The 24,502-nt window shown below is 39.8% G+C and overlaps 1 protein-coding gene across 1 annotated transcript in view; it reads left to right on the top strand.

Moving 5' to 3' along the window:
• Positions 1–19,089, top strand: part of papss1 (3'-phosphoadenosine 5'-phosphosulfate synthase 1) — a 30,903-nt gene extending 11,814 nt beyond the window's left edge. The window contains exons 8-12 of the mRNA XM_015390364.1: positions 5,002–5,207; positions 12,472–12,607; positions 12,736–13,004; positions 14,640–14,869; positions 18,115–19,089. Coding sequence (XP_015245850.1) covers positions 5,002–5,207; positions 12,472–12,607; positions 12,736–13,004; positions 14,640–14,869; positions 18,115–18,253 — 980 coding nt within the window. The 3' untranslated portion in view covers positions 18,254–19,089. The remainder of the gene's footprint in view (positions 1–5,001; positions 5,208–12,471; positions 12,608–12,735; positions 13,005–14,639; positions 14,870–18,114) is intronic.
• Positions 19,090–24,502: the final 5,413 nt, after the last annotated feature.

Here is a 24,502-nt window from a genome sequence, read left to right as displayed (position 1 = left end):
TATATATAATCCAGAAGTTGTGAAATGTATTTTTTATGCTTAAAAATGTTTTTATTTTGTAGAAAGTGGAGCTATGGATTAAGGAAAAAGGTTGGAATAATCACAGGGTAGGGTGTTAGCTTTATATTGTTTTTCATGAAAAATAGCCCCAAAATGGAGAAAAGTCTTATTTAATTCGGTGAAAACAATTCACCATTCTTCAAAAGGCTTCATGGGTTCTGAACCTAGGCTAATCTGGTCCTTTAGGTCACTTGCTACTTTGACCCTACTGTCGATCCAGCTAAGTGTCTGGACCCGTGTCACTTAAGCAGGGCTTGAATCAGACCATTCCCTTTTCTTCTCGACAAAATAAGCCCAGTAATAAATAAGATGAAGATAACCAGATCCGCGCTGTGATTGGCTGGTAGTCGTTGATGACGATGAGAGGAGTGTGAACCTAAAGTAAACTTGTATGTCTGTCCTGTAGAGGTTCTGCAATTTTATTTCCGCTTATTTCTCATATTGAATTGAGAAATAAATAGGGTTGAGAAAAGTGAGGAAAACCATCTCAGAGATCCGTCTGACCCTCTTCCTCTGTGTGGTTTATGTTCTCAGATCTTTTTTTTTTAAATTATTCTTTTCAAGGGAAATCTGCAACAGCTTATTGTTGTTGCAGATGTTGGTTTCACACAGCTCTTGTGTTTCGCTGCCAAACACTTCAGCTTATTCAGACTTTATTAACTCGTACTGTTACATGGAGAGAACATTGCTAAGAGAGAGAACATTGCTGACCGGGTTTTCATCATGATTTATTGACTAAAAGAATGGATCAGAAACCACTTTCTATTGCGGTGGGAATTCTGATGTCCAAAAAGTGAAATAAAACGGAAAGAAACAAAATAAATAAAATATTACAACATCTTAACTTCAGGAGTAGTTGTTTTTATCTTAATCCAGGCTCTCAGAAGACGCCTTAAAGCCTTCATCTAGAGGTCTTCTGCTTTCCTTGGTGGGTTTTATCGATAAAGTTTCCAACTTTTTGATGTTGCAACCTCAGAGAGTAGAACATTATTGTGAAGCAGGAGAAAAGTTATGCATGATGATCTTTTTCTTCTTATTTTACTCCGAGGCTCTTAAAACCCAGAAAACTGCATCACAAGGAGGATTCCAACAAGTGGGGATTTTATTTAAAATGGTTAATGATTTGCAACATATTAAAACTATCAACTTTTTTGATTTATTTTTAATTTTTTTGCATTAACAGCTTTTTTTTTTGATGATAAAATGGCGACGAATAAGCATTTATTTTTGTTTTCACACATATAGTAATAATATGAACACCAGTAGACACAATTTCGATCTCCCAAGTTTTGTTCTCTGTTTGAGAAACAGAAATGTATTAATATTTATAAATAGAAAGTCTTTAGTTTCCTGTTAGTTGTGAAGGGATGGAGAGGAAAAACCTTTTATTGATCAACACCGTATACTGTCCTGCCTTTTTTCCAGTTTCTTTTCATTCCAAGTATTTGACAGCAAACTGAATAAACATACAAGCCTGCTGGTTTACCAAACAGAAATCTACTTTCAACCTTCTGTTGGTTGCTTCTGTCGTAGCACGCTGTAAGTCCTTCACTATACACAGGGTTTCCGCTGGTCATTAAAAGTCATTAAATTATATTTTTTTAAATGAAGGCCTTAATTGGCTAAACAATAAAGACAATTTCTTCAGATATATTATATCATATATAACTGGTTCTGTGTGTTTGCGTGGAACTGCTTCCAGTTGATCGTAAAAGCCATATGTTTGGAAAAGAAGCTAGAGGCGGAGAAAAAGCTAGAGAATTGGAGAATACAAATTTCCATAAAAGTGGCTGGAAAACGAGGAATCCGGGACATGGCTGCAGCCTGTCGATGGTAAAAATGACGAAGGATTTTGCCGTGATCTATTTATATGAAAACCGTTCGGTTCGACTGTCTCGGTTCGATTCGCTTGTGTTGCGTTCGGTTCATGCGCTGCTCCGTTTTCTTAGGCCAAGCGTGTACACTCCAGAGCAGAAGGTGGCGGTACTGCGACCAAAGCCAACCACCAGTAGTAAACAACAAGAAGAAGAAGCGAAACAGCGTAGCCGGGTGTAGCAGAAAAAAATCAGTTGTTGTGGAGAATTGTGTGGGTATGGCGAGTGGGAAAGAACAGGAGTTGGAAGACGCGCCAGCAGCACTTTATAGGTCTGCTGTATGGGACCACTTTGCATTTAGAATGACCTACGATGACGGCGGAAAGAAAGTTGTGGATAAAAGTGCGACAGTGTGCAAGCATTGTGCAACACGTTTTGTTTATGCTAACAGCAACACGACCAACATGTCAGCTCACCTGCGGAGACATCCTCCCAGTGGGACCGTTGGCAAATTGTTTGCCAAATAAATGAAGCACATGTTGGAACCAGCACTGTCTCCTCTCTTGCAATGCCAGAATCTCACCTATTTTTAACCTAAGACTGTCAGAATGATGTATCAAATGTCGGACTGCTTTTTTCTTTCAGTTTTAACCTGACTATACAAGACATAATTGATTTTCCTAACAATCAACATATACCGAACCGAAAACCGTGACCACAAAACCGTGAACCGAACCGTGGATTTTGTGAACCGCATTAAAAAGTAATTCTGTATAAACCCTGATACAATTAGAGGAGGCGTCCAGAGGGCTGCTTATTTAACAGTAAAGTGATCAACATATGGTTTCTATGTAAATGTAATGGTCAAATTTATTTATTTTTTTTAAATTTTCTTACCATCATTAGTTTGTAGTTAAGTGAAACCTAAACTTTTTTTCTTTTTGTATATGTAGCTGTAGTGGGATGCTAAATGTCCAGCGTTTTTCTAGAAATCTTCCACATCTCTATGTTAAACTGGTTTCTGCTAACTGTTGAAAGAGCCTGAAACTTAGAGGAAACTTCTAATGGATTTTTAGCTGTAGAAAATGATTTACCAAATTTTTTTTTAAGTTATGATGGTTTCCTTTGACATGTAATGTTTTTAGATGCAAAAAACCAAACCGATCCAAGAATCAGAGCCAGTTAGAGGCGCATTGGTGTTTTCAATTTCAAGTTGGAACTTGTGATTTCCGACTCTGTGGGCAGAGAAATCAGCTGGAACATTGGTCCTTAAACCCATAAAGTTTAAAATCTGCTCATATCTCTCTGGCAAATGATAAACCGTTTGGTTCCAACAAATGATTGAGTACAGAACTCTGACTCTTTGAGCGGGTTCGGTTTTCCCAGAGAAAAAATGAAAACCACCTCTTATTTCACTCCATTAGTGCTGCTTGTTTGTTGAAGGGTTCAGTTTGAAATATTATTTCATGCATTTCCTTTGTTCAGCACCACCAACTACACACTAGGAGTGTGTCGATTTACACTATAATTTATCACAGAGCAGTGAGAACTTGTACTTGGCAAACTGTAATTACCGGATAGGTTTGTTCCCCTATAGATTGGTCCAGGAGCACACAGCTCAGCATTGAACCTGGACAGATAACTGATGAAGTGAAACGGCAGTCTTTTCTGCAGCTGGTCTGTAGAGGGATAATCTAAATGGCCTCTAAACAATAAGCTCCACTACTGGAGAACAGTTATTTGTCACCTTCGTATTCTTTAACAGCGCCTCCAGACACCACCTGATGGTACAGACCAATACTCGGCTTGTGGCGATTGATGCTCTCGCATTAATTAATTGATTTTGTACTCTACATGTGCCGAGTCTCATGGAGGTTGCATCATGGAAGTGTTTTCTTTGTTTTTTTTCTGATGTCAATGTACCTAAAAAGCTGTAATAGCCGCATTTTTCTCTCTCCTAAAACTGTTTTGTAAAAACCAGCATTTGCTTAAAGTTTTCTGTTTAAATCTTATTGGTTGGATATCTGTCATAGTCCAATGTCCCAAAGTGGTACCCCAGATTTAAAACATAACTCCACCATTCTGAAAAAAGCTACTAAGAGACCCTGAGAAATGGGCAAAGTTTTTCAGCTAGTTTAGCCTAGCTTAGAATAGCCATATTGAAGCACAGACGGTAAACAAAGGGACGCTGGTACTTACAGGTTAGTTTGAGGTGGAGGATTTTCCACACTCCTCGTCACCAGAGTTGGAGAGAGGCTGAAATGGAACACCTGTATCAGGATGTAGTCTTTAGGAACATTTAACTGCAATATCTACTGTTTAAACCTAGAGGGCAGTGCTAAGACTGTTGCTACATTAAAAAAAGCATCCCATAAGTCCAGTGTATACTGTCTTATACAGGGGTCTTCAACCTTTTCCAGGCCAAGGACCCCCAAACTGATGGTGAGATGGAGCAGGGACCTGCTAATTTTATATATTGTATTAAATAGTGTTATATCAAACTGGTTCTATAGTCACTCTATTAAAGATTGAGTAATGTAATAAAATTAATTTCTCCCTGGGATTATTAAAGTATTTCTGATTCTGATTCCTGGTTGATGGGACAGGTGTTGAAGTCTACAGTCTGTTGAATTCATGTTAATGTGGATTTAAAGACATTTCAATTAATGGAAAAAAGATGCAGCAGGGAATATAAAAAAAATTCTAATCAACCAAAACTTTCATGATCCCCATGCAGTACCTCCGTGGACCCCCTAGGCCTCGAGGACCCCCTGTTGAAGACTTCCGGTCTAATGCAAAGAAATTGGATTCTGAGGCGGGTTACGCTCTGATCACTCTGCCTTAAAGGCCTTCAAACCTCTCTGTTATATGTTGTCAAAGATGCAGATTTGTCTCACTACACTGGGAGGGAGCTGTTATGCTAAAAAAAATGTGTTTCACTCAATTATTCCTGCATAGCTGCTTAGTCAAGTATGGAAAACATGGATTGGTGATGAAGTTGCTAATTGGATTAGCTGGCAGCTAAGGCTTCATAGGAAATATTGTGCAGTAACCAATAAAAATCTTGGCTGTCTTTTTGTAAATAGCAGCGGACTTTGTCAAATATTTACTGTCCCTTCTCTTCTAGGGGGTGTGATCAACCTCTCGGTGCCCATAGTGCTGCCGGTGTCAACTGCAGATAAGGAGCGTCTGGATGGCGTGACCGCGGTGGCGCTGGTCTACGAAGGCAGGCGCGTGGCCATCCTTCGTAACCCGGAGTTCTTTGTCCACAGAAAGGAAGAGCGTTGTGCTCGGCAGTGGGGCACCACCTGCAAAGACCACCCATACATCAAGGTTTGTGTCACTGAGATGATGCTTTTTCTCACCTGGACATGTTTCAGCCTCCACACGGTCCGATCACTTTCTTTCTTTAAATTTGTTTTTATTAATTCTCTGTTTGTTTCCCAGTCACGTATTTTGGAAAAAGTTTTAGCTTGTTTACGCAGTTAAAAACCCATCCTTCCTGACTGTGATGCGGCCAGCTCTGGACACGCTGGATTTATTAAGTTTGTGGGAAACAAATCGTAGCGTGATCCTGAAAACATTCTTCTGAGGAGCCAAGTTTATTGATCCCCTCACACCGACACCTCAGCTGCTGACAGCCTTCAGATTTTTTACATTAGGCCTGCCAGCACCCGCTGGAATCACTCGGGATGATGGCCTGTTCGTGCGTTAAACGACATGCCTTTGAAATCGGTGACATAAATGGATCTTTGGGTCTAGTTTCAAAGAACGACTCAGAATTCATCTGCAGCCATACGTTTCTCCCAGGAAAAGCATTTGTGCTCTACCTTTGGGGTAATTTTGAAATACGGAAAGTTGCTTCTCAGAAAAACCTAATAGTTTAACAGTATCTGTTAGTTTTCATCTTTGGACTCATTTTCACAAGTAGAGCCTTCATTTTGGACCTGTAGTTGAAACGGCAACCTACTGTTAAACATTCATGGTTACACTACAGTGAGAAAAATTCTTTTTGAAAGCAGCTTACCCTCAAGATCCTTCACAGACGGAGCCCAGATCCAACCTTATTTCTGCCAAAGGAAGGTTTGAACCTCTGGAGGAATTGGATTCTTATATATTGCTTAATACTAATAATAGAACTTTATTAATCTAACAATGGAGAAATTTACCTCTGCATTTAACCCATTCCCTTAAGGGCAGATTAGACTTCTGCAACCGCACACATCAAATGTCGCTTGGGTCGGGTCGTGAAGCAGTTTTTCTGGTATGCTTCTGCACCGTTCGTCTGGAATTTCTAGGGATGCACAGCAGTTTCCTGCCAAAGCGCAAGGGGGATCCTATTCGAGAACTTGCAAGAACTTAGACAGATGGCCACGAGCACTTTGTTTTGGCAGAGACCTTGACATCATTTTATAATTTGTTCGAGGCATCGTACAAGTGGTTGTACTTCCGAACCTCCTCGATGAAGCTTTCGTCGTAGTTGTCCATTGTAGTTGTTCCTCGGTTTTTAAAAATAGCGCCCCTGCTCCAAATCTAGAAGTACGACCACATGGAAAGGCATACCAAGGACCACCATTCCCCACTCCCGCAGACTGTGGGAGTGGAGAGTGGTGGCTTGAACTCAGAACCTCAGGATTCCAAGCCCTACGCCCTAACCACTATCGCTCCCCCATCGCTTCCTGCAATCTTTCCGAGGCAGCCATCTACTGAAGGTCTTGAATCTGGATGCTGTGCTGCTGTAGGTACTGCCCCGCCCATTTACCTCATTGTGATGGACCAAGCAGTGGGCTCAGTCAGGCACAGGTTTGAGTCCAAAAATAGGGCTCTTTTATTTAACCCAAAAAGTGAAATATAACATATACAAAAGGAATGGGCCAAGAAAGAGGTCAAAGTAGCAAAATGACTCAGAATAACTAGCAACAAAACATGTCTTAGCTTAAACAAACTGACCTCGCATAATGAAACACAGGGGGAACTTAACGGTGGCTGATCAAACCACAAACGAAACATAAGGGCTATAAAACATACTAAAACCTCAACTGAACTAAAAGCATTGATGTGGTATGGTCCAAATCAGCTCAGCCCCCCCCCTGGCCACCTATAGGTTCATCAGCTAAGGGACTGGAGCAACTGCAAAACTCAAACAGGATATAGATTTAACACAATCATGACAAAAACAGTTTAAACCACAATGTGCACAATCATTTTTTAATGCAGTGTAATTTTCTTAAATGATTTCCAAATACTCTTGGCTTTGTGAATTAAATTTATATGAAAACAAACTGAATGATGTATATATAGTTTATGTAAACTGGAAATGTAGCAATCACACTCCATATTCATACAGAAAGGAATATAATCTCAATTAATTATGTAAAATAAAAAAAATAAACAAGATCAAATTAAACCAAAATGACAGAAAATCTTCAATTGAAAACCACTTGCAGTATAATTAAAGCATTTTCTAATTATGTTTTTGACCCTAATGGTAAAAGTGCTCATTCTGGTCCTATATGGAAATGATGGGAAATTGTTTAAGCATTAGCCATAATGTGATTTTGGCGAGTCAATAAATAAAGATTACTGGGGAGGAAAGTAAAGGATAAAGGATGGTGTGTTTAACCCCAGTCCATGGAGTATATCCAATGTAACAGTAGAGCAGCACCCCTCTACTCTCTGGCTAGATTTATTTTTTTTTCCCTTGCGGTTGGCAAGTTTCATGTTCAAAGCAACCAAATGGTTACATCATATTAATAGTTTTAGTTGAAAACGTAGTATAAACAAAGCAAATCAAGATGTTGATGTGGGGGATGCTCCCTATTAACATGAATGTCAAATCCCCATGATCTCAGATAAATGCCGTTTCTCAATACGCATGCTTGTGCCTTCTCATGTACTCGTGAAAGGCCATCCGCCTCAGCCCTAGCACTGTTCCAATTTACAGGAACAAGAAGACCGAGAACGGACAAAGTCCTCGGATGTTGTTCTCGCCCCTCCCTATTTACCCATCATGCATCAGAGCAGACTTGTCCATTCTTGAGATTGACAGCTCTCTGCAGGTCAATCAAACCAACCAGCCAGTTATACTTTCAAGCGTAACTATATATATGGCCCATTTACTAATTAAATGCGGAAGTTAAAAAAAAAGATTTCTGAAGTTGAGAGAACAGCGGAGCTCTGAGGCTAACGGCAGCCAGGGCTAACCGCAGCCCGTCTGCAGCAGCCCTGTCTCTGCATAGCCGTGTGTGAAGTACCGCTGGCTCTGATGGTGATTTATTGGTTTTATTTGGCAAAATGTTCATTTGGTTTGTGTTTATCTGACTGTGTTAGTTATTATTCCCCTGCTAAATGAAAAAAAGACCTGATGCTCTGATGCCACCTGCTCACAATGTACGTCTAAAAATCACGAGGGACTCGGCTCCGCAGTGAGATGGAGCTACTCCAACACGTCTATCTGGAAGCCAAACGAGTAGAGGAGTAATATGAAGCTCACTAGAGGGAAATGCGTTGCCTTGGCAATTTGTGCAATTTTGTGTGGTGAAAGCCCTAAAAAGAAAAGGCAACGACGTGTTTGGACAAAGACATGGCTGAGCAAACATGGCTACTACTTATTTTACAGAAAGAACTCCATTTCCCCTGCACCCCCACCAAGCTTTTGTTTTTTCATCTCAGAGGAAGAAGAAGAATCCTCGTTTGCGCACTGAGCTTAACCCCCACTGCATTATATTTGCATCTTTGTAATTTATCTTTTCCTTTGTTTGTGTTTTTTTCTTTTTTTACTTTTTTTTTTTACTTTTTCTCTGCATATTTTCCTATAAAAGGGGCTTTACACTAAATCGTAAGAGGTTTATTTGGTGCGATATTCAAATTGATTTGATCTGAAACATAAAAAAAAGAAAGAAAGAGAAGCATTATTTTGTCAGCCAATAGTATAGTTAGTTCGAATTAAATTAGTTTTTTAGGTCTGTAAGGTTTGGATGTTTATATGAGCGATACGTAGAAAGTTTGACTTGGAAACCTTGGACTTATTTGTTTTTTGTTTGTTTTTTTATTGTAGGGATTAACTTAGTAGGTCAAACTCTGACCTGGCTTGTACTGACATTAATTTACTAATGATTAGATAATTTTCCATCTTCTTGGTGTTAAAAACCAGCCTGCAGTCAGAGCCCCTAAAAACCGCGCTGATATTTCAGCACCTTATCTTTTTTTTCCCCTACCATATCCCTGCTGTAATGTGGCTCATGTGTTAAATGATGGATAGCGGGGCCACACGTGTCCTAAATTGGGACCATGACTCTTCACTTTCGACACCTGACGCCTCAGCGCCGCCACCACACACACGCTACTCAGCGGTGCGTCTAATCTGATGTGTGTTCAGCCTGCTCTGATTAAGACCTCCCTCGTTAAAAGTGTGTGTGTGTTTACATGAATATACGTTTGACTGGCTGCACCGGAGCCAATCTGTCAGCGGGCCTTTACAGCGACAGCCGTACCACGTTGTTTCTGTCTGCTGTCAGCCACCAATGAACCGCTCCACTTGAGATGTACTTAATCCACTTTTTCCTGTTTACCTGTCTGTCGGCTAGAGGCCCCCCTCGCTGGAAGCCGCGGTGCCGCGTCTGTTTGTTTGGTCGGTCGGGCCCCTTTTCTCATGTGAAGTTGTTGGACATTCTTTCATGGTTACATGTCAGCCACTTCTCCCCAGTTTACCACAGATGGATCAAGTCTTTAAAGCCACCAAAGGACAAGAAAATTTAAACGTGAATTTTTGTCTTTTTTTTTTTTTTTTCACACAGCCTGCTCTTAGATCAAATCATGGAGACGCCTCTGCTGCAGACAGCAAAGCTGATTTAAGCGCAGTTAAAATCCCAAACTGCAGCCAGGCTGTGTTCCTTAACATATGAATATCAAAGGCTGTTTACATGATGGATTAGATGTTAATGAAGTGACACAGATGGATTTTTTTCAGATCTGCCATTGTAAAGATAACGCCTGAAACAGAATCACTCTGTGCCTGCAGCCGCATCGCCTCAACGCCATTGTTCGATTATTCTCAAGGGGAGAAAGTTTCCTCTATTGTGGGATAAAGCTGCCTTTGATTGTATTTTAGACCAGAACCAGAAAAACAGAAAAGGACTGGTTTTTTGTTTGTTTTGTTTTGGAGTTTGGAGTTTGTCTAATGAAACTGACAGCAATGTTTTGCAATTCTTAAAGTCGATGCTCGTTTATTTTCATTCCCCATTTACATGAAAAAAAAAAATAACCAGATGACTTTTTTGACTTTAACCAACACTTTATTTGCACAATTCAAAGAATATAAACGACGACTGATGTAAATTGTCAATTAAAAAATTACTATTAAGGTGAAAACAATTGTCAGCTAAAAATGAAGGGCTTGTTAAACTGAAGTTGTCCTTCATCTAAAGACGCTGCACATAACATGTTAAAATCCCACAGCTGAATAAAGTCCTCCATGTTCTGCGTGGCTTTGTGGAAGTGAAACTCCAGCCTTGTTCTGGCTTTAACGTCTCACTTCTACAGAGCCATGGCATCAAGGTGAGCTCCTTCCTGCAGTCTGTCTCTGGGGGACAGGTAAACGGCCATCTTTGCTTCACTGATTAAAACATTTAAAAGTTGACCCTTTGGCTCTTTCTTCTATTTTGGCAAACTCCTCCTATTAAAAAGAGCTTTTGTCCCAAAAAGACTAAAAACACTCATTAAAAGGCTATAAAATTGTCTTTAGTCTTTTGCATTCCATAAAAACGTGGAACGCGTTTACAGACAGACAGCAGAAAGGACACTAATTTAAAACACCTCGATTAATAAAAGATACAAACAAGTTTGTGGCGATGGCACCATGTAAAATCCCCTTTTATTGGAGTCTTGTATACAGTCCTCCACTTGGGTGCTTTTCCCTGAAGTTTTTCTGTCCAGATGCAGACCGGCCAGTTCTGAAGGTGACTTTGGTTTATTGCTTTTGTGCAGCTGTGGTAAAGGGGTTTCTGGTCCATATTCGATAAAACCCTTCTCTGTGGGCCCAGGCTGAACAGCAGAGGACCGCTTTGCTCGGGGAAGCAAGGATCCAGGATTAAAATGACAACATGACAAAATAAGAATGACATAAGCTTTAATAAAAAGCAAAAATGAATTACCAAATCACATAAAACATCAATAATGGAGGAGCTGCAATACATGCACTCCATGTGATCTCTACACATGGCTGCCAAAAGCACCAATCATTCAATGAATGTATCCACATATCTGTTAGAAGCATAAGCCAGCTGATGTATTGGTCTAATCTGCTCAATTAGATTGATAATGTGCAGCATTGATCATTTGACTGCATTGGTCCTGTTTTTGGTCTGAATTCTGTATTTAAGCTTAGATCCTGGTTTGATTTTCTGTAAAGTCATAACAGTTCTCCAGGTCTGGACCAGTGAGTGTTCCTTTTAAACGAGCAGATCTCATGGAGTACTGCTGACTAATGCAGAAGGTTCACACTTAAAATGGCAAGACAACAAAAAACACTGACGATAATTAAGAAGTGATTTTTATTCAGTGTTTTTTAATTGAACTTTATTTATCTCACTTTGGAGAAATTTACCTTTGCATTTATCCCATCTCCTTGGAGAGGAGTGGGCTGCCATTGTGCGGCGCCCGGGGAGCAGTGTGGGGTTATGGGTCTTGCTTGAGGAACCCAGAGGCCGTTTCTCAATTCACTACAACGCGAGTACGGACCTCGCCAAGTAAATCTTGAGAGGAATACAGTAAAGTGTGGACTTGGTGAGAACAGGAGCACGCAGCATAAATATGGGTCCACTGGAACAGAAGCACACTGATGACATCGCCACACACTTGGCTAGTCTGGAGCTGCATTTCACCTCCTGTTATTATTAGTCTCTAGATAATTATTATTTATTACTTTTTTCGTTGAGTGGGGGAGTAATATTAAGCACAGCCAAATAAACATAAATCAAGCGAACATTTTACCAAATAAAACAAATAATCGCTGTCAGAGCCAGTGCTCCTTCACACACGGCTATGCCGAGAGAAGGCTGCTAAAGATGGGCTAAAATTAGCCCTGGCTGCCCACTGGTTGCCACGGTCCTCTCAACTTCAGATTTTTTTTTTAATTGCGCATTAAATGACAAAATGGACCATATAGTGACGCTCAAAGGTATAATAGAACAGAAAAAAAAGAACTTTTAACTTAATCCTCTGAGCTCTGTGAGCGCTCCATTGAAAGCTGTTGCTGCTACCGCAGTGCATGCTGGGACAGCTGTCAATCTGGAGAACAGACATGTCTGCTCTGATGCATGCTGGGTAAAGAGGGAGAGGCAAGACAAACATCCAGGGACTTTGTCTGTTCTCGGTATTCTGTTCTTTTGAATTGGAACAGTACTAGGGCTGATGCTGATGGCGTTTCACGAGTACACGAGAACGCACAAGTACACATATTGAGAACCAGCCGGAGTGTTTAAGTTTGTTCTACTTGGTTTAAGAGAAGAACCAAAACATTGTTTTAAACCAGACAGAAGGCTTTTGGTTCCATTTAGTCTGTGTCTAATGCATGACTGGATGACAATCCTGATTTCAGATGGTGATGGAAAGTGGTGACTGGCTGGTTGGTGGAGACCTGCAGGTCCTGGACAGGATCTACTGGAATGACGGTCTGGACCAGTACCGACTGACGCCCAATGAGCTGAAACAGAAGTTTAAAGAAATGAACGCAGGTACTGAGCCACATTTTAGGTATCTGACGCAGGGCAGCGCATTGATAGAAGGCTTCTTTACTCCACTGGATCCACTTGCTGGTTTTGGTCTCAACCTAACAACCGCTCTCCTCTTTCTCTACCGTCAGACGCGGTGTTCGCCTTTCAGCTCCGTAACCCGGTCCATAACGGCCACGCCCTCCTGATGCAGGACACCCACAAGCGACTCATCGAGAGAGGCTACCGCCGGCCCGTCCTGCTGCTCCATCCGCTGGGCGGCTGGACCAAAGACGACGACGTCCCGCTGCCGTGGAGGATGAAGCAGCACGCCGCCGTGCTAGAAGAACGCGTGCTGGATCCAGACTCCACCATCGTTGCCATTTTTCCATCTCCCATGATGTATGCAGGACCAACTGAGGTAATGATGGGGGCTGCTGCCGAGGTTTCTCCCAAAGACACGTTCTTTATTCTTCAGATTAGGTCTTGCCTTAAACTCTATGGTGTTGGTGTGGTCTTTCCACCTCTCTAAATGATGACGCTGGAATCAGGGTGGAAGTTCGTCACGTTCAGGCTGCTAGTTAATCAGTAATATCAGGAAAGTGATCTGATCAGTCTTCTTGCCCCAGTAGCTGGAAATCTTTTAACTACTCCCTTAAGTTAATGAGGGAATTTTGTTTAGTTTAGTTTAGTTTTTTGTTTAGTTTCAGATCAGATTAGTTACACTACTCACTCTGAAAAACAATGACTAAAGTTCTGCTTAAAATGATTCATGCCTGGCAGATTTAGATTGAAGGGATTTATATTTTATCCAGATCACGTAAAAAACAATAGATGTGTCTGCTAAAACCTAATGTAGAAAGACGAAATGGGGGAAAAATGCTCCGTTCTCGCTGCTGAAGCTAAACTCTGATTAGAAGGGGAACAGATTTCCTCAGAGAACATATCTTAGCACAACACCAGTACAGATGGCCAAAGACGCGGCTCCTCCAGAGTTCGACCGTGTTAAATCTTGCCGGCTGTGCGCTGCCTTTTAAATAATATAATCCAGTCGTTATCGTAGCAGAGATGATCAAATCATGATCAAATCATTGATGTTAAGCAAAACTGTTGAAAGCAGCCGCATAAACAGATGGTTGTCATGTATTCTTCTTTGCCGCTATTGAGCTGCTTTTTCTTCCTGTTGGAACACTAGGCATCTACATTCGGAATCGAATTCAAAAACTGGGAATAAGTTCAGGGTAATCGAGAAGTCAGAACTCTAGTTATGAGAAAGTCAAAGGGACAGGAATATTGTGTAGTTTTGGTGATCCATATGTCGTGCTCTCTGTCTGGCGTTCGTCTTATTTGCACCAACCAGAAACCTAATAATGTGATTAACCTGAAAGCTTCTTAGTTTTGAAGTTGAAGTTCCCACAGTTTTTGTCTCCTTTGCCAGTTAATAAATGAGAGACACACATTAATACCAAAGGTATGAAATGTCAATCAGCTTTGCACGAATTCCTCGTTTTGCCCTCAAAAACACAGGAAGGTCATGGAAAATAAGTTTTTATCAGCATTTTTTTCATCAAATAATCTCATTCAACTGGTTGGGTTAGAACTTTCTGAGCAAATTAGTATTTCTGTTGTCATCAATGTAGCCTTGCCATCCTCTCTTCAGCAGTTTTTGCATTGATTTTCCTCACCTGAAGCGCTTTAACTTGGAAGAATTTCCCATAAAGCTGCTCTCAACCACTTATTTTCCTCCTCTAGTTGTTAGAGAGCTAAATGATTCTAGATTGTAATTTAGATTAAGACTTTGTTTTCATATGTGGTCAGACTTTAAGCACTATGAGGTTCCATTCGTTTTATTAAAATCCTCATGTAGATTTAAGAGCATGTGAGCTTTATCAGGCAGCAGCGCAATACTCTAAATTATCTCAGTTGGAGCCGCAAATAAAAGGCTTACAGAGTAGTTTAAATCTCCAGCAGAAATAAAAAACTTAAATAATCCCACCTGCTGAAAATCTGCCCTCATATTAGAGCATTTTGTAATGACCGTCTTCCGTTTCCTCAGGTGCAGTGGCATTGTCGAGCACGCATGGTGGCCGGGGCCAATTTCTACATCGTGGGTCGAGATCCTGCAGGCATGCCCCACCCTGCCACAGGGAAGGACCTGTACGAGCCGACTCATGGAGCCAAGGTCCTGACTATGGCTCCAGGCCTGGTCTCCCTGGAGATCGTTCCCTTCAAGGTTGCTGCCTACAACAAAGCCAAAGGAGCCATGGACTTTTACGAGCCAAAGAAGTAAGCACTCTGGTCCCGACTAACCTTCAAAGCAGAGACCATCTAGTCTGTTTGTTATGGTAATGGCCTACAGGAACCACTCACTCCAGGTCAAATGAAGTGTTTATTTGTACATTTAATCTGCAGTAAAATGTCACATCTAGGCCAACCAGACCAAGCAGTCTAAACAGAAATGATATTCTGTAAATTCATTTCTCATTAAGGTGGAGGTGTTTATAAAAAGGCTCCCGTTTTCCGACTTCCTTCTTCTTTTTGTCCCTGCAGTGAAACGCTGAGCCAAGAATAACACTAGTTGTTTTATTTCATCCTGAGATAAAATATGTTTTAGGTTTAAGCTTTGATGTTTCTCAGGATGACAGCAACATGAAGTCACGCTGTTTATTTTCTTTTTCTCTATCTGATGGATAACCAGCTGCATTTAGAGACAACGATTCAGATTCAGATTCAGATTCAGATTGGTCAGGTTTCCCATCATGCAATGTTAGGACTTTCATCCAAATCCAACTTTTGATCAAAATGAGAATAATTCTGCTCACTCTGCATATTTTAATCTGGATTCTTTATGCACGTCTGTCTGTTAACATTTAAATCATGTTTTTTTAAGGCAGGAGGCTGTTCTGTGATACTTTTCAAAGTTCTTTATTGGAGTCTGGATTTTTTTTTTTTCTTATTTTCATTGAGTCTCAAGTTTTGGCTGCATGGTGTTCAATGTGTACATATATTAGGTAAAAGAAGAATGATCAGATGCACTTATTTTAGAAAGCGTAGACTGGAAAAAAATGTCTGATCTAAATAAGTCATTTTTTCTTAAAATGATTGCATTTTTCCTTTAATTGAGGATGTAAGTAAGACACTGCTGATGGGAAAAAGACGATTTAAATTTAAAATAAGAAAAAGAATGCTTGATTTTTTTTTTTATTTCAAATCATCTTATTTACCTGCTCAAATTAAGGCTAAATAAACTTAATTTAAAAATGTTTTACTTATTTCTAGATCATTTTTGCAGTATAGAGCTGCTGTTTCTGGTTTTATAATATTTATTTTATAAAAGCAGGGGTTTGACACCAAAAGCTGATGCGAGCAGAGCCCAGTTAACCCCATAAAGCCATTAGAGCCAGTACAACAAGTACATACCAAGTGAAAGGCACCGCCAAAATGTCCTTGGGGAATTTTCCACTTTATTTAATGATGATTTAATGTTGTTGTTGTCAAATCAAGTATGGTATTTCCATATTTTTATATTTTTTAATGCACATTGTGAAGTATCGCATTAGAAAACCTTGTTCTAAATGGCAACATTCAAATAAACTCCCTTAAATTAGCAACAAAAAAAGGTTATCATGCTCATCCTATTATGAATACTGAATAAAAAAACAAGATTAAAATGTTAAACGTGTTATTTCCAATGAACAGAGGCATAACATCCCCTTTAACACATGGGGTATTGCTTCAGCTGTGTGCTTTGTTTCAGTAAAGCGGATGCTAACTTAGATATAGCTTTCTGTTTTTAGCATAAGCCAGCATTTAGTGCTGGGTTACTTTGTGCTGCTAGCAGTCCCTTTAAACAGCTGGTTAGATAGGAATTATTATGGTAATAACTTCATCAGCTTATTGATTGTTTACATTTACAAACAGAACCACATAAATTTCATTCTACATCCTTGTCACCATTAAACTGAATAATCTGGACCAGACTTATTTATGTTTCTGCTCTAGCAGGCCTCTGCTCTGACTTTATTTCTCTTGCAAATATTAGTAATTATTTTCTTAACTATGACCCACAGTAGCATCTAGTTTACAGCAGTGACATTACCCTTTTAAGAGAGCTGAGCAAGTAATTGGATGAAACAATTTTTTATCTGATAATCCAGAGGTCAAAGATTAGCGGAACAGGGTTCGGATCCAGACCCACCTCCTGGCTAATCTGAACCCAACCAGATTTAAAACATTTATAAATTACCGCATATTGTCCGACGGCAGTGTCTAAATTCACTTGCACCGCTTCTCCTGTTAATACGGTAAAACCCTCCAGCGCATCCGGGACCAGGCTGCACGTGATACAAATTAAGCCGGGCTTACACTGTGCGATTTTTTTTGCCCTTTTTTGTGGCGGGTTTCCAGTCGTGCACGCATTTTTTTCGATCTGGCTTATTTTCAGCCTGATTGTGCGTCATGTAGTGTATAGGCGGGTAACAAGGGGCGATCAGCCTCTCACAACCACCTCCCAATCAGGAGACGTGAGGTCACCGTTGTGGGCAAATCGCTCAGTGCGCAAACAAGGATTCTTCTTTTTCTTCCTCCTCTCAGATGTAAACCCAGAAGCATGGCAGGGGTGCGACTGAAATGGAGTTCTTTCTGTAAAATTGACAGACCGTAGTAGCCACATTTGCTCAGCCATGTCTTTGTCCAAATATGTCGTCGCCTTTTCTTTTTTAGGGCTTTCAGCACAAAATTACACAAATTGCCAAGGCAGCACGTTTCACTCTAGTAAGTTTCATATTCCTCTTCTACTCGTTTGGCTTCCTGATAGACGTGTTAGTGCGTCAGGCTGAACATGCATTTTGATCTATGAACTCACACCGTACGACGAAACCCTGAGGTTTTATCGTACAGTGTGAGCTGTAGCTGCGTGAAAAAAATCGCAGTGTATGCCTGACTTAAGCCAAAAGGCTGCTGTCACTCTGGGTTGCTGCTGCTGCTACTCTTAGACACAGCAGCAAACCTGTGGCAAGCAGGGCGATGGGAAAGAAGAAGATGATGAGAAACAGAGAGCAGAGAAAGTGTAGATTGCTGGAAGAACTGCGGTGAACTGGTGAAAGAAAAGTGAAATGGTATGATCGAAGATGACCCTGCACATTTAGAGGATGTTTGGCTCAACCTGCTGCTGTGAAGCAGGATTCTCCACCATGAACAGAATCAAAAATAAATATGGATCCAGGCTCAGAATGAGCACCTTGATATGTGCTTTAGAATGGCTTTGTCTCCATTCAAACCCAGATTTAAAGCCTTGCAGGGCAGCCTAAAGCCCACTGCTCTCATTAAGCCTTAGAGAAAAGAAAGGAAAATAATAAAAGGTCAGTTCAGGTGTTTTATAAAATATGTGAATCAGGAAATTGTCCATATACCAAACTGAAAGAATGTTGTTCTTAATGTAAAAAGGTTCTATTTTTTTAACCAAGAAAATCTCTTAATTGGCTCCAGCTTCCAAACTCACCTCCTGCTCGGTATTTCTCTGTTTGTTGCAGTCATCAGGACTACGATTTCATCTCTGGCACCCGCATGCGGAGGATGGCTCGAGAGGGAGAGAACCCCCCCGACGGCTTCATGGCCCAGAAGGCTTGGGATGTTCTGAAGGAGTACTACCAGTCCCTGGAGAAGGCCTAACTGGGGAAGGGGGGGCTTTGACCCGAGAAAACAGTTCTGTGCTGTCTAAAATGAGGAACGTGGGGACCACTCAGTTTTATGATAAACCTCACGCCATCTTTTATTCGTCTCACTTCTAATCATGAAAGTCGCTCTTAGTGCTGTTACATTTGTTTTTAGCTGTGTGAAGTGAATTTAACTGTACTCACCCTGTTACTGTCGCAGACGTCTTTCCAGAGGAACTTTTTATAAGTATATTTGAGTCTTTCTCACTTCTTTTCCACTTGTATGTTCTGATAAACACATACTAAAGCAGATTCTCTGTAAATCCACCAATCACAACAGCCTAAAATGTTCTGCTCTGTGCGTACTGTTGATCAGTACCTCGATATGTTTGTGCATTTAGTAAAGTCTGAAGAGAAAAAAGCAGATGAACCGGCTGCGCCTCACATTTTGCTCACTGGAATAATTTCTTTTTTCCTACTGCATGCTTGCAGGAGGCTGCAGCGGTTACACTGTTATGCACGGTTGTTACAAGTAAAAGTCGAGTGCCTTGGTCTACTCACATGCTTTTTGACTAAACGGTTGTGTTGTAACACTGAAATGAATCATGGAATTAAAAAAAGAAAGCGGATAAATGTAAACCTTCCTGTTTTAAGCTTTTAGAGCCACTCAGTATTTTCTTTTAGATGTATTTATTCTGCTAACATGTCTCCTTTTAACTTTTTTTTTAATGCTGTTTCTTTCCTACCTCCTGTTGATAACATTTTCCTTGTGGTAAATGACTATTTTTAAACAAATTCACTGTTGCATTACATGGTTAGATCAGATTTCTCTTCACTGTCCAATAAACCACTTTTTAGACAAAAAAAAAAATGATCATGTTTTCTTGTTGCTATTCTTGAGTTTTCTGTTCCCAACAACAATGAATATGAAGCAAATTCTCTTCCATTACTGTTACAAGCAAATGGCACGTTTTGTAAACGTTAATGGTGAAGATTCTCAGCCATCCAGGTCATAGTCGTTTCAAAAAAAGAAAAAAAACAATCCATCATGACGGGCTACTGTATAAAAGCTCAAACTCAGCGCTATTCCTGACATTTAGAATTAAAAAAAGCTTCCTGGTTGGGAAGCGGAACGTCTTCAAACCTGGAAACAAACTCCAGTGGATTGCTTTTTTTATTTTTTTTTTTATTTACTTTTTTGTAATGCTAATGTGAAGTTTCCAGAAGTAAAAGTTTCTAATTTTAAAACAGTTTTAAGGGTAACTTTACTGATTTCCTTCATTATATTTTTTCCTAAAAAAAGAAAATGCATATTTCATTTTGTTAAGCTTTGCTTTAATTTTCTTTTTTTTTTCAAAATTGCACAGATTTAAAATGAAATGGGTTTTTTTTGGATTTCTCTTTTTCAAATTGTGTTCTACAGATAATTCTCATTAACGGCCGCCTGATCTTTAAAAAGAATGCAATATGTAAAACTCAATTTATAAAAGACATCTGGGGAAAAAATTGAAAATATAAAATCTGTAAAAGAAAAAAAGTTAAAAAAAAGTGACTCTCAAAACCTTTTTTATGAAAACATTTTTTAACAAGTATTATTTCTGGGTTGCATTATTGTCAGTTTCCATTTACAAACATTCTCTACTTTCAAAAATAATGGGACTAAATTGACTCCATAAAAATACAGTCTGAACGCCAAGCTAAGGAATATTTCAATACCATCTTAAACACCAGAGGGCGCAATTCCCATCAGAATAAGTGGAGTGATTCTCCACTTTGTAAGGGGATGCAAGTGATCAAAAGTGCTAATTTGCCCTTTAAAGGGTTAATTAGCTTGTTACATTACAATTGTTGTAATGCTTGTTTAATTATGCTCTGATTAACCAACAGTAGAAAAATAAGATCTTTAAGAGTAAATCCAATTTTAGGGGATTTGCAAGCTGCTAGCACACCTTTATTTTCGCCAGATCAATAAGATTTACTTGTGCTTCACTTAACCAGCCTTTTTCAACCTTTTTCAAATTATGCAGATCTTAAACATTTTGCAAGTAAAGAGCAAAAGTCTGGATTAATTTATTAACTCTGCATTTCTTGCATTCAAGCAGGAGCCTTTTTCCTGCATTCATTTTAATTTTGTTTAGATTCAGCAGGTTGAACCCAATGATGTCAAAAGTACTTGCCTTTTTTTACCTGCGTAAAAGTAAAGATGCCTGGGAGAATAAAAAGGAGAAGGAAAAAGTTCTGATTGAACTTAAATAAAGTACAGGTTTTACATTGCTTTAAAGAACAAAAGTAAAATTTTATTTGTTTTCTTTAAATGTCAGAAAATACTTTTGAAACTTAAAAACAGTTTAATACACATAAAGTAGATTAAAATCTCTTCTTTGCTCACTGTGTTCATAAAGAGAACATAAAATGTCTTGAAATGTTTTAGTTTTGTCCCTGGTTAAATTTTAGGATATTAATTGAACTGAAGTTGAATAGTTTTCGAGCGCTGATATTCATGGCATTAAAGTCTAAACCGAACTTGAAACACGGCCTACATTTAAAATCTAATGAAGAAGAAATAATTTTAGTCTCAGAATCTGATCATCATCAATGTTATCAATTTTTTTTTTATGAATTAAAGTGGCTGAAATTGGACAGCTTCTCTTTATACTGTTGATTTTTCTTCTCTTTTTGCTGCGGCTGTTTCATCATGCCGTTATCAATATGTAAAGAAAAAGGAAGTAGTTGGAGAAAGTAGAAAATAGAAAGTTAAGATATGTGTGTTCAAATGTAGTGATTAATACTCCTCAAAAACAAAATACTTAAAGAACATACTGTGATAAAACCTACTTAAGTAGAGTAACTAAGTTACTATTTAGTTGCATCAAGTAGCATTTTTGAAAGCAAAGAATATTCTCGACAGAAAAATAAACTGATCAGTGCATTCTCATAGACCAGGGGTCTGAAACTTCAGTACTTGAGTTCCCCTGTCTGCCAGATTCTGGCTGCAGCCCTGCAAGGCTGTAATTTGCAGGGGTGTTAAGAGGGTTCTGACCCGTCCAAAACTTTGATCCAGTCAAAACACACATTTGCTGCTATAGGCTTAGACTGCTAGAGGACATAGGGACACTTTTTCATCATTCTGCTACATTCTATCCCTATTTGCCATTTCTGCAGAATTTGTTAGTTTAATCTTCAACGTTATGCTTTCTCCGCTTTTTCTCATAGTAGCTCCCCCCAGCATTTTATTGTCATTACGCTTTCAAAAGTACAGAGCAATGAAATTAACTCTCTGCATTTTGCTCATCCCCTTGGGGAGCAGTGTGTTGCCATTGTGCGGCACTTAGGGAGCAGTGTGGGGGTTAAGGTTCTTTCTCAGGGACCCGGAGTGGGAGTGTGTAGTGGTGGGGCTTGAACGCAGAACCTCAGGATTCCAAGCGCAATGCCCTAACCACTAGGCCGCCATCCCCAAAGCAGGCATTAGCGTGAAGGGTCTTTCCTAAGGACTCACACTGGCAGCTCAACTTCAGCTTCAACAGTTCTGTTCCTGTTTGCCTGTTACACCATCCTGGAGAGAAATATCAGCTGTGCTGCTGCCATCAACACCTTTGTTTATAGATGCTGGAGATCGGCCTGTTTTTCAGTGTAGTCCTGTTTCTCTGACTATGACTGGCTGGATGTGCTCTCTTCATCCTCTGGCATGGGAGTTGGCCCGGAGCTCGTCTGCCTTGCTGTGTGTTTCCTGGACGGGGCCGCCTTTTACAGTTGCTTTTTGTATATCTGCTTCTGTCTCCTTGAACCCCTGGAGGTTTCTTCCTGTTAAAAGGAAGTTTTTCCTCTCCACTGTCGCTACAACCATGCTTAGTGTGAGGGATTGCTGAAGAATCAATGAGTCGATGCAATCAACTGATTTCCTTTGATAGAAAACTTCGAATCAATCTGACTGTACGATCTGGTTGAATTGTCTCTGTAAATCACTAAAGAAATAAACTGAATTGAACTGAATTTTGATCACCAGCAAAATAGCCATTTGGTAAAAGTAATCCAACCCCCATACTGCCAATAACTTGGTACAATCCTACCCATTTACTAAGCATTCACTGTTTCCTGTACTTTTTACAGTCTCTACTGGTGCCAGTGGTTGTGCTTTGAAACCATTAAAAGAGGCTTAATAAGAAGACATATTTTATTTTTTTTTATTTTTGGTTATATTCTAAATAGCCCAAAATATTGTGAAAGAAATCATTAAGTAGTACATGTCTGTTAAAAAGACGCATTAAGCCCAAAAATAACTTTAGATTTTCTGAAATGATCATTGTCTGCTTTACCTAACCTGCCACTAACCCTAACTATGAGTCCAAAGGAAAAAACAAACAAACAAACAAAAATAATTGCTAAACATGGCACCGTTGTGTTGTTCATGAATGACACAATGCTTGCAAAGACCTTAGTCCCTTTAATAGTAGACCAAAAGCTACACCATTGCATCCCTTCTCCAACGCCTCTAAATCAAACGAAAGAGCAGAACAGGTAGAGGATGTAATCCAGCCTTTTGATTCAGGTGTGTCAGAGTAGGAAGGCCTCCAAAACCCTCGACTTGCAGAGCTCTGGCGTAGATAAACATAAGTGCCTTGATTCCAGTTCATTCCATGTTAGAAACAATGCAGCGAGGTTGACTTCTAAAAAGCAGCAATCCATCAGTCTGAGTTAGCATGGCAACAGTGGAAAGAAACCACTCCCTTCTCTACATGTGGTCTTGATCAATAGTTTCCCAGATTCCCTTCCACCCATTTGCAGTCAAGTATCTCATCATTTTTTAGAGGGAAGTCTTTTTTGTTTACACCCCCCCTCAAGCCCTGACCTGTAAATCATTGAGGCATAATTAGATGCCTAAACTCAATGGATGAACATAACACTTAACAACAAACCTCCTGATGACCCCAGCCAGGCTCGCAAACACTGCGGCGGTGTTTATCCCAAGCTGCAGCTGCCTCCCAGATGCAGCAGAACGTTGAGGGTTAAATCCGGTGGAAGAAGCCCTGAGAGAGTCTCCGGATGCTCCGCTGTAATAAAGAGACCTGCCAAGAACAAGTTTATCGCATGTTTTACAAGATCTTGTTCAGTCTCAGATGTTACTTAAGCCTGAGAGAGTTCAAAAGCTTAAAAAGATCAAATGATTTCCCAGAGATTGCGTTATGATTTCTCTCGTCCTTTTAACTGTCGGCGCTCTCTGGGTGATGCAGGTGTCTGTTACACTGTGTATCCGTCACCTCTTGATGTTATCTCATTTGCAGCACGCTACAGTCTAATCCAGTTCTGGGTCAGTTTTCAGCTTGATTGCTGGATAATCAGATCTGGTTTTGAATCTGTTCCCTCCTTCTGAAGGTGTGTTACAATTCGGTGGCCCGTTGCCAGAGTAAAAACCTGGAAGGTGCCAGAACAACTTGTTCTGACAGCTCGTTGGTGACTTTTTAACCCTGATGCTTGATTCATTTCTTTGAGCGGCTGTCTGTAGAGAGCTCACCATCCCTGCTGTCAGCTTTCGTTACATAAAGTCAGATTTAGTGCTCGTCTGCTTGTTTCTACTGAAGCAAGAACCATTTCCTTGCTTTAAACATGTTTGTGACTAATATGCGTGAAATGTGCTTCCTCCTTATACCAGGGGCCTGTTTTTGCTTTCTAACACTTTCACAAAAAAGTCTCTCTGTCCCTTCAGGAAGCAGTTTCCAATATGAATAGCCTTGTTTTTATAAATAACCACAGAATTAAATGCAAATGTGAACGCATAGACAGCAGCATAAAGGATTTAACAGTGTTCACAGAATATTTTTGTTTTATAATACCCATTGAGCAAAAATTGGTTCAAAAGACACTAAAAAGACGACATGATTTAAGTCAAAACAACGTCTACATTTAGTTGAAAAGTGAAAGGTGAAAAGCCATAATTTCCAGATCGTTGAAAATACATTGAAATCTGGGTTTGCAGTGTTTTTTAAAGGTCTATTATTGACTTCAGACAAACCAAACACAGCCCTATTTTCAACAACTATTTTTGGACTACATCAAGACTATGACAGACCGACCAGATTTAGCCTAAAAACCAACGTCTACATGACTATCTTTAAAATTATCTTTTTGTTTGACCCTTTATGACTAAAACATCATTTGAAGAGCAGACAGACACATCATTAGTTCATCTATAATGCCTATTTTCCTGAATTTACTTCGAGTCAGAAGTTCCATCGCGGTTTGTTGGATGTGACGCCAAGCGCGTCCAATG

This window comes from Cyprinodon variegatus, unplaced genomic scaffold, assembly GCF_000732505.1.
Source record: "Cyprinodon variegatus isolate N-32 unplaced genomic scaffold, C_variegatus-1.0 Scaffold494, whole genome shotgun sequence".
Taxonomy (NCBI): domain Eukaryota; kingdom Metazoa; phylum Chordata; class Actinopteri; order Cyprinodontiformes; family Cyprinodontidae; genus Cyprinodon; species Cyprinodon variegatus.
Note: the sequence above shows the minus strand (reverse complement) of the source record. Positions and strands in the feature narration are given on the sequence as shown.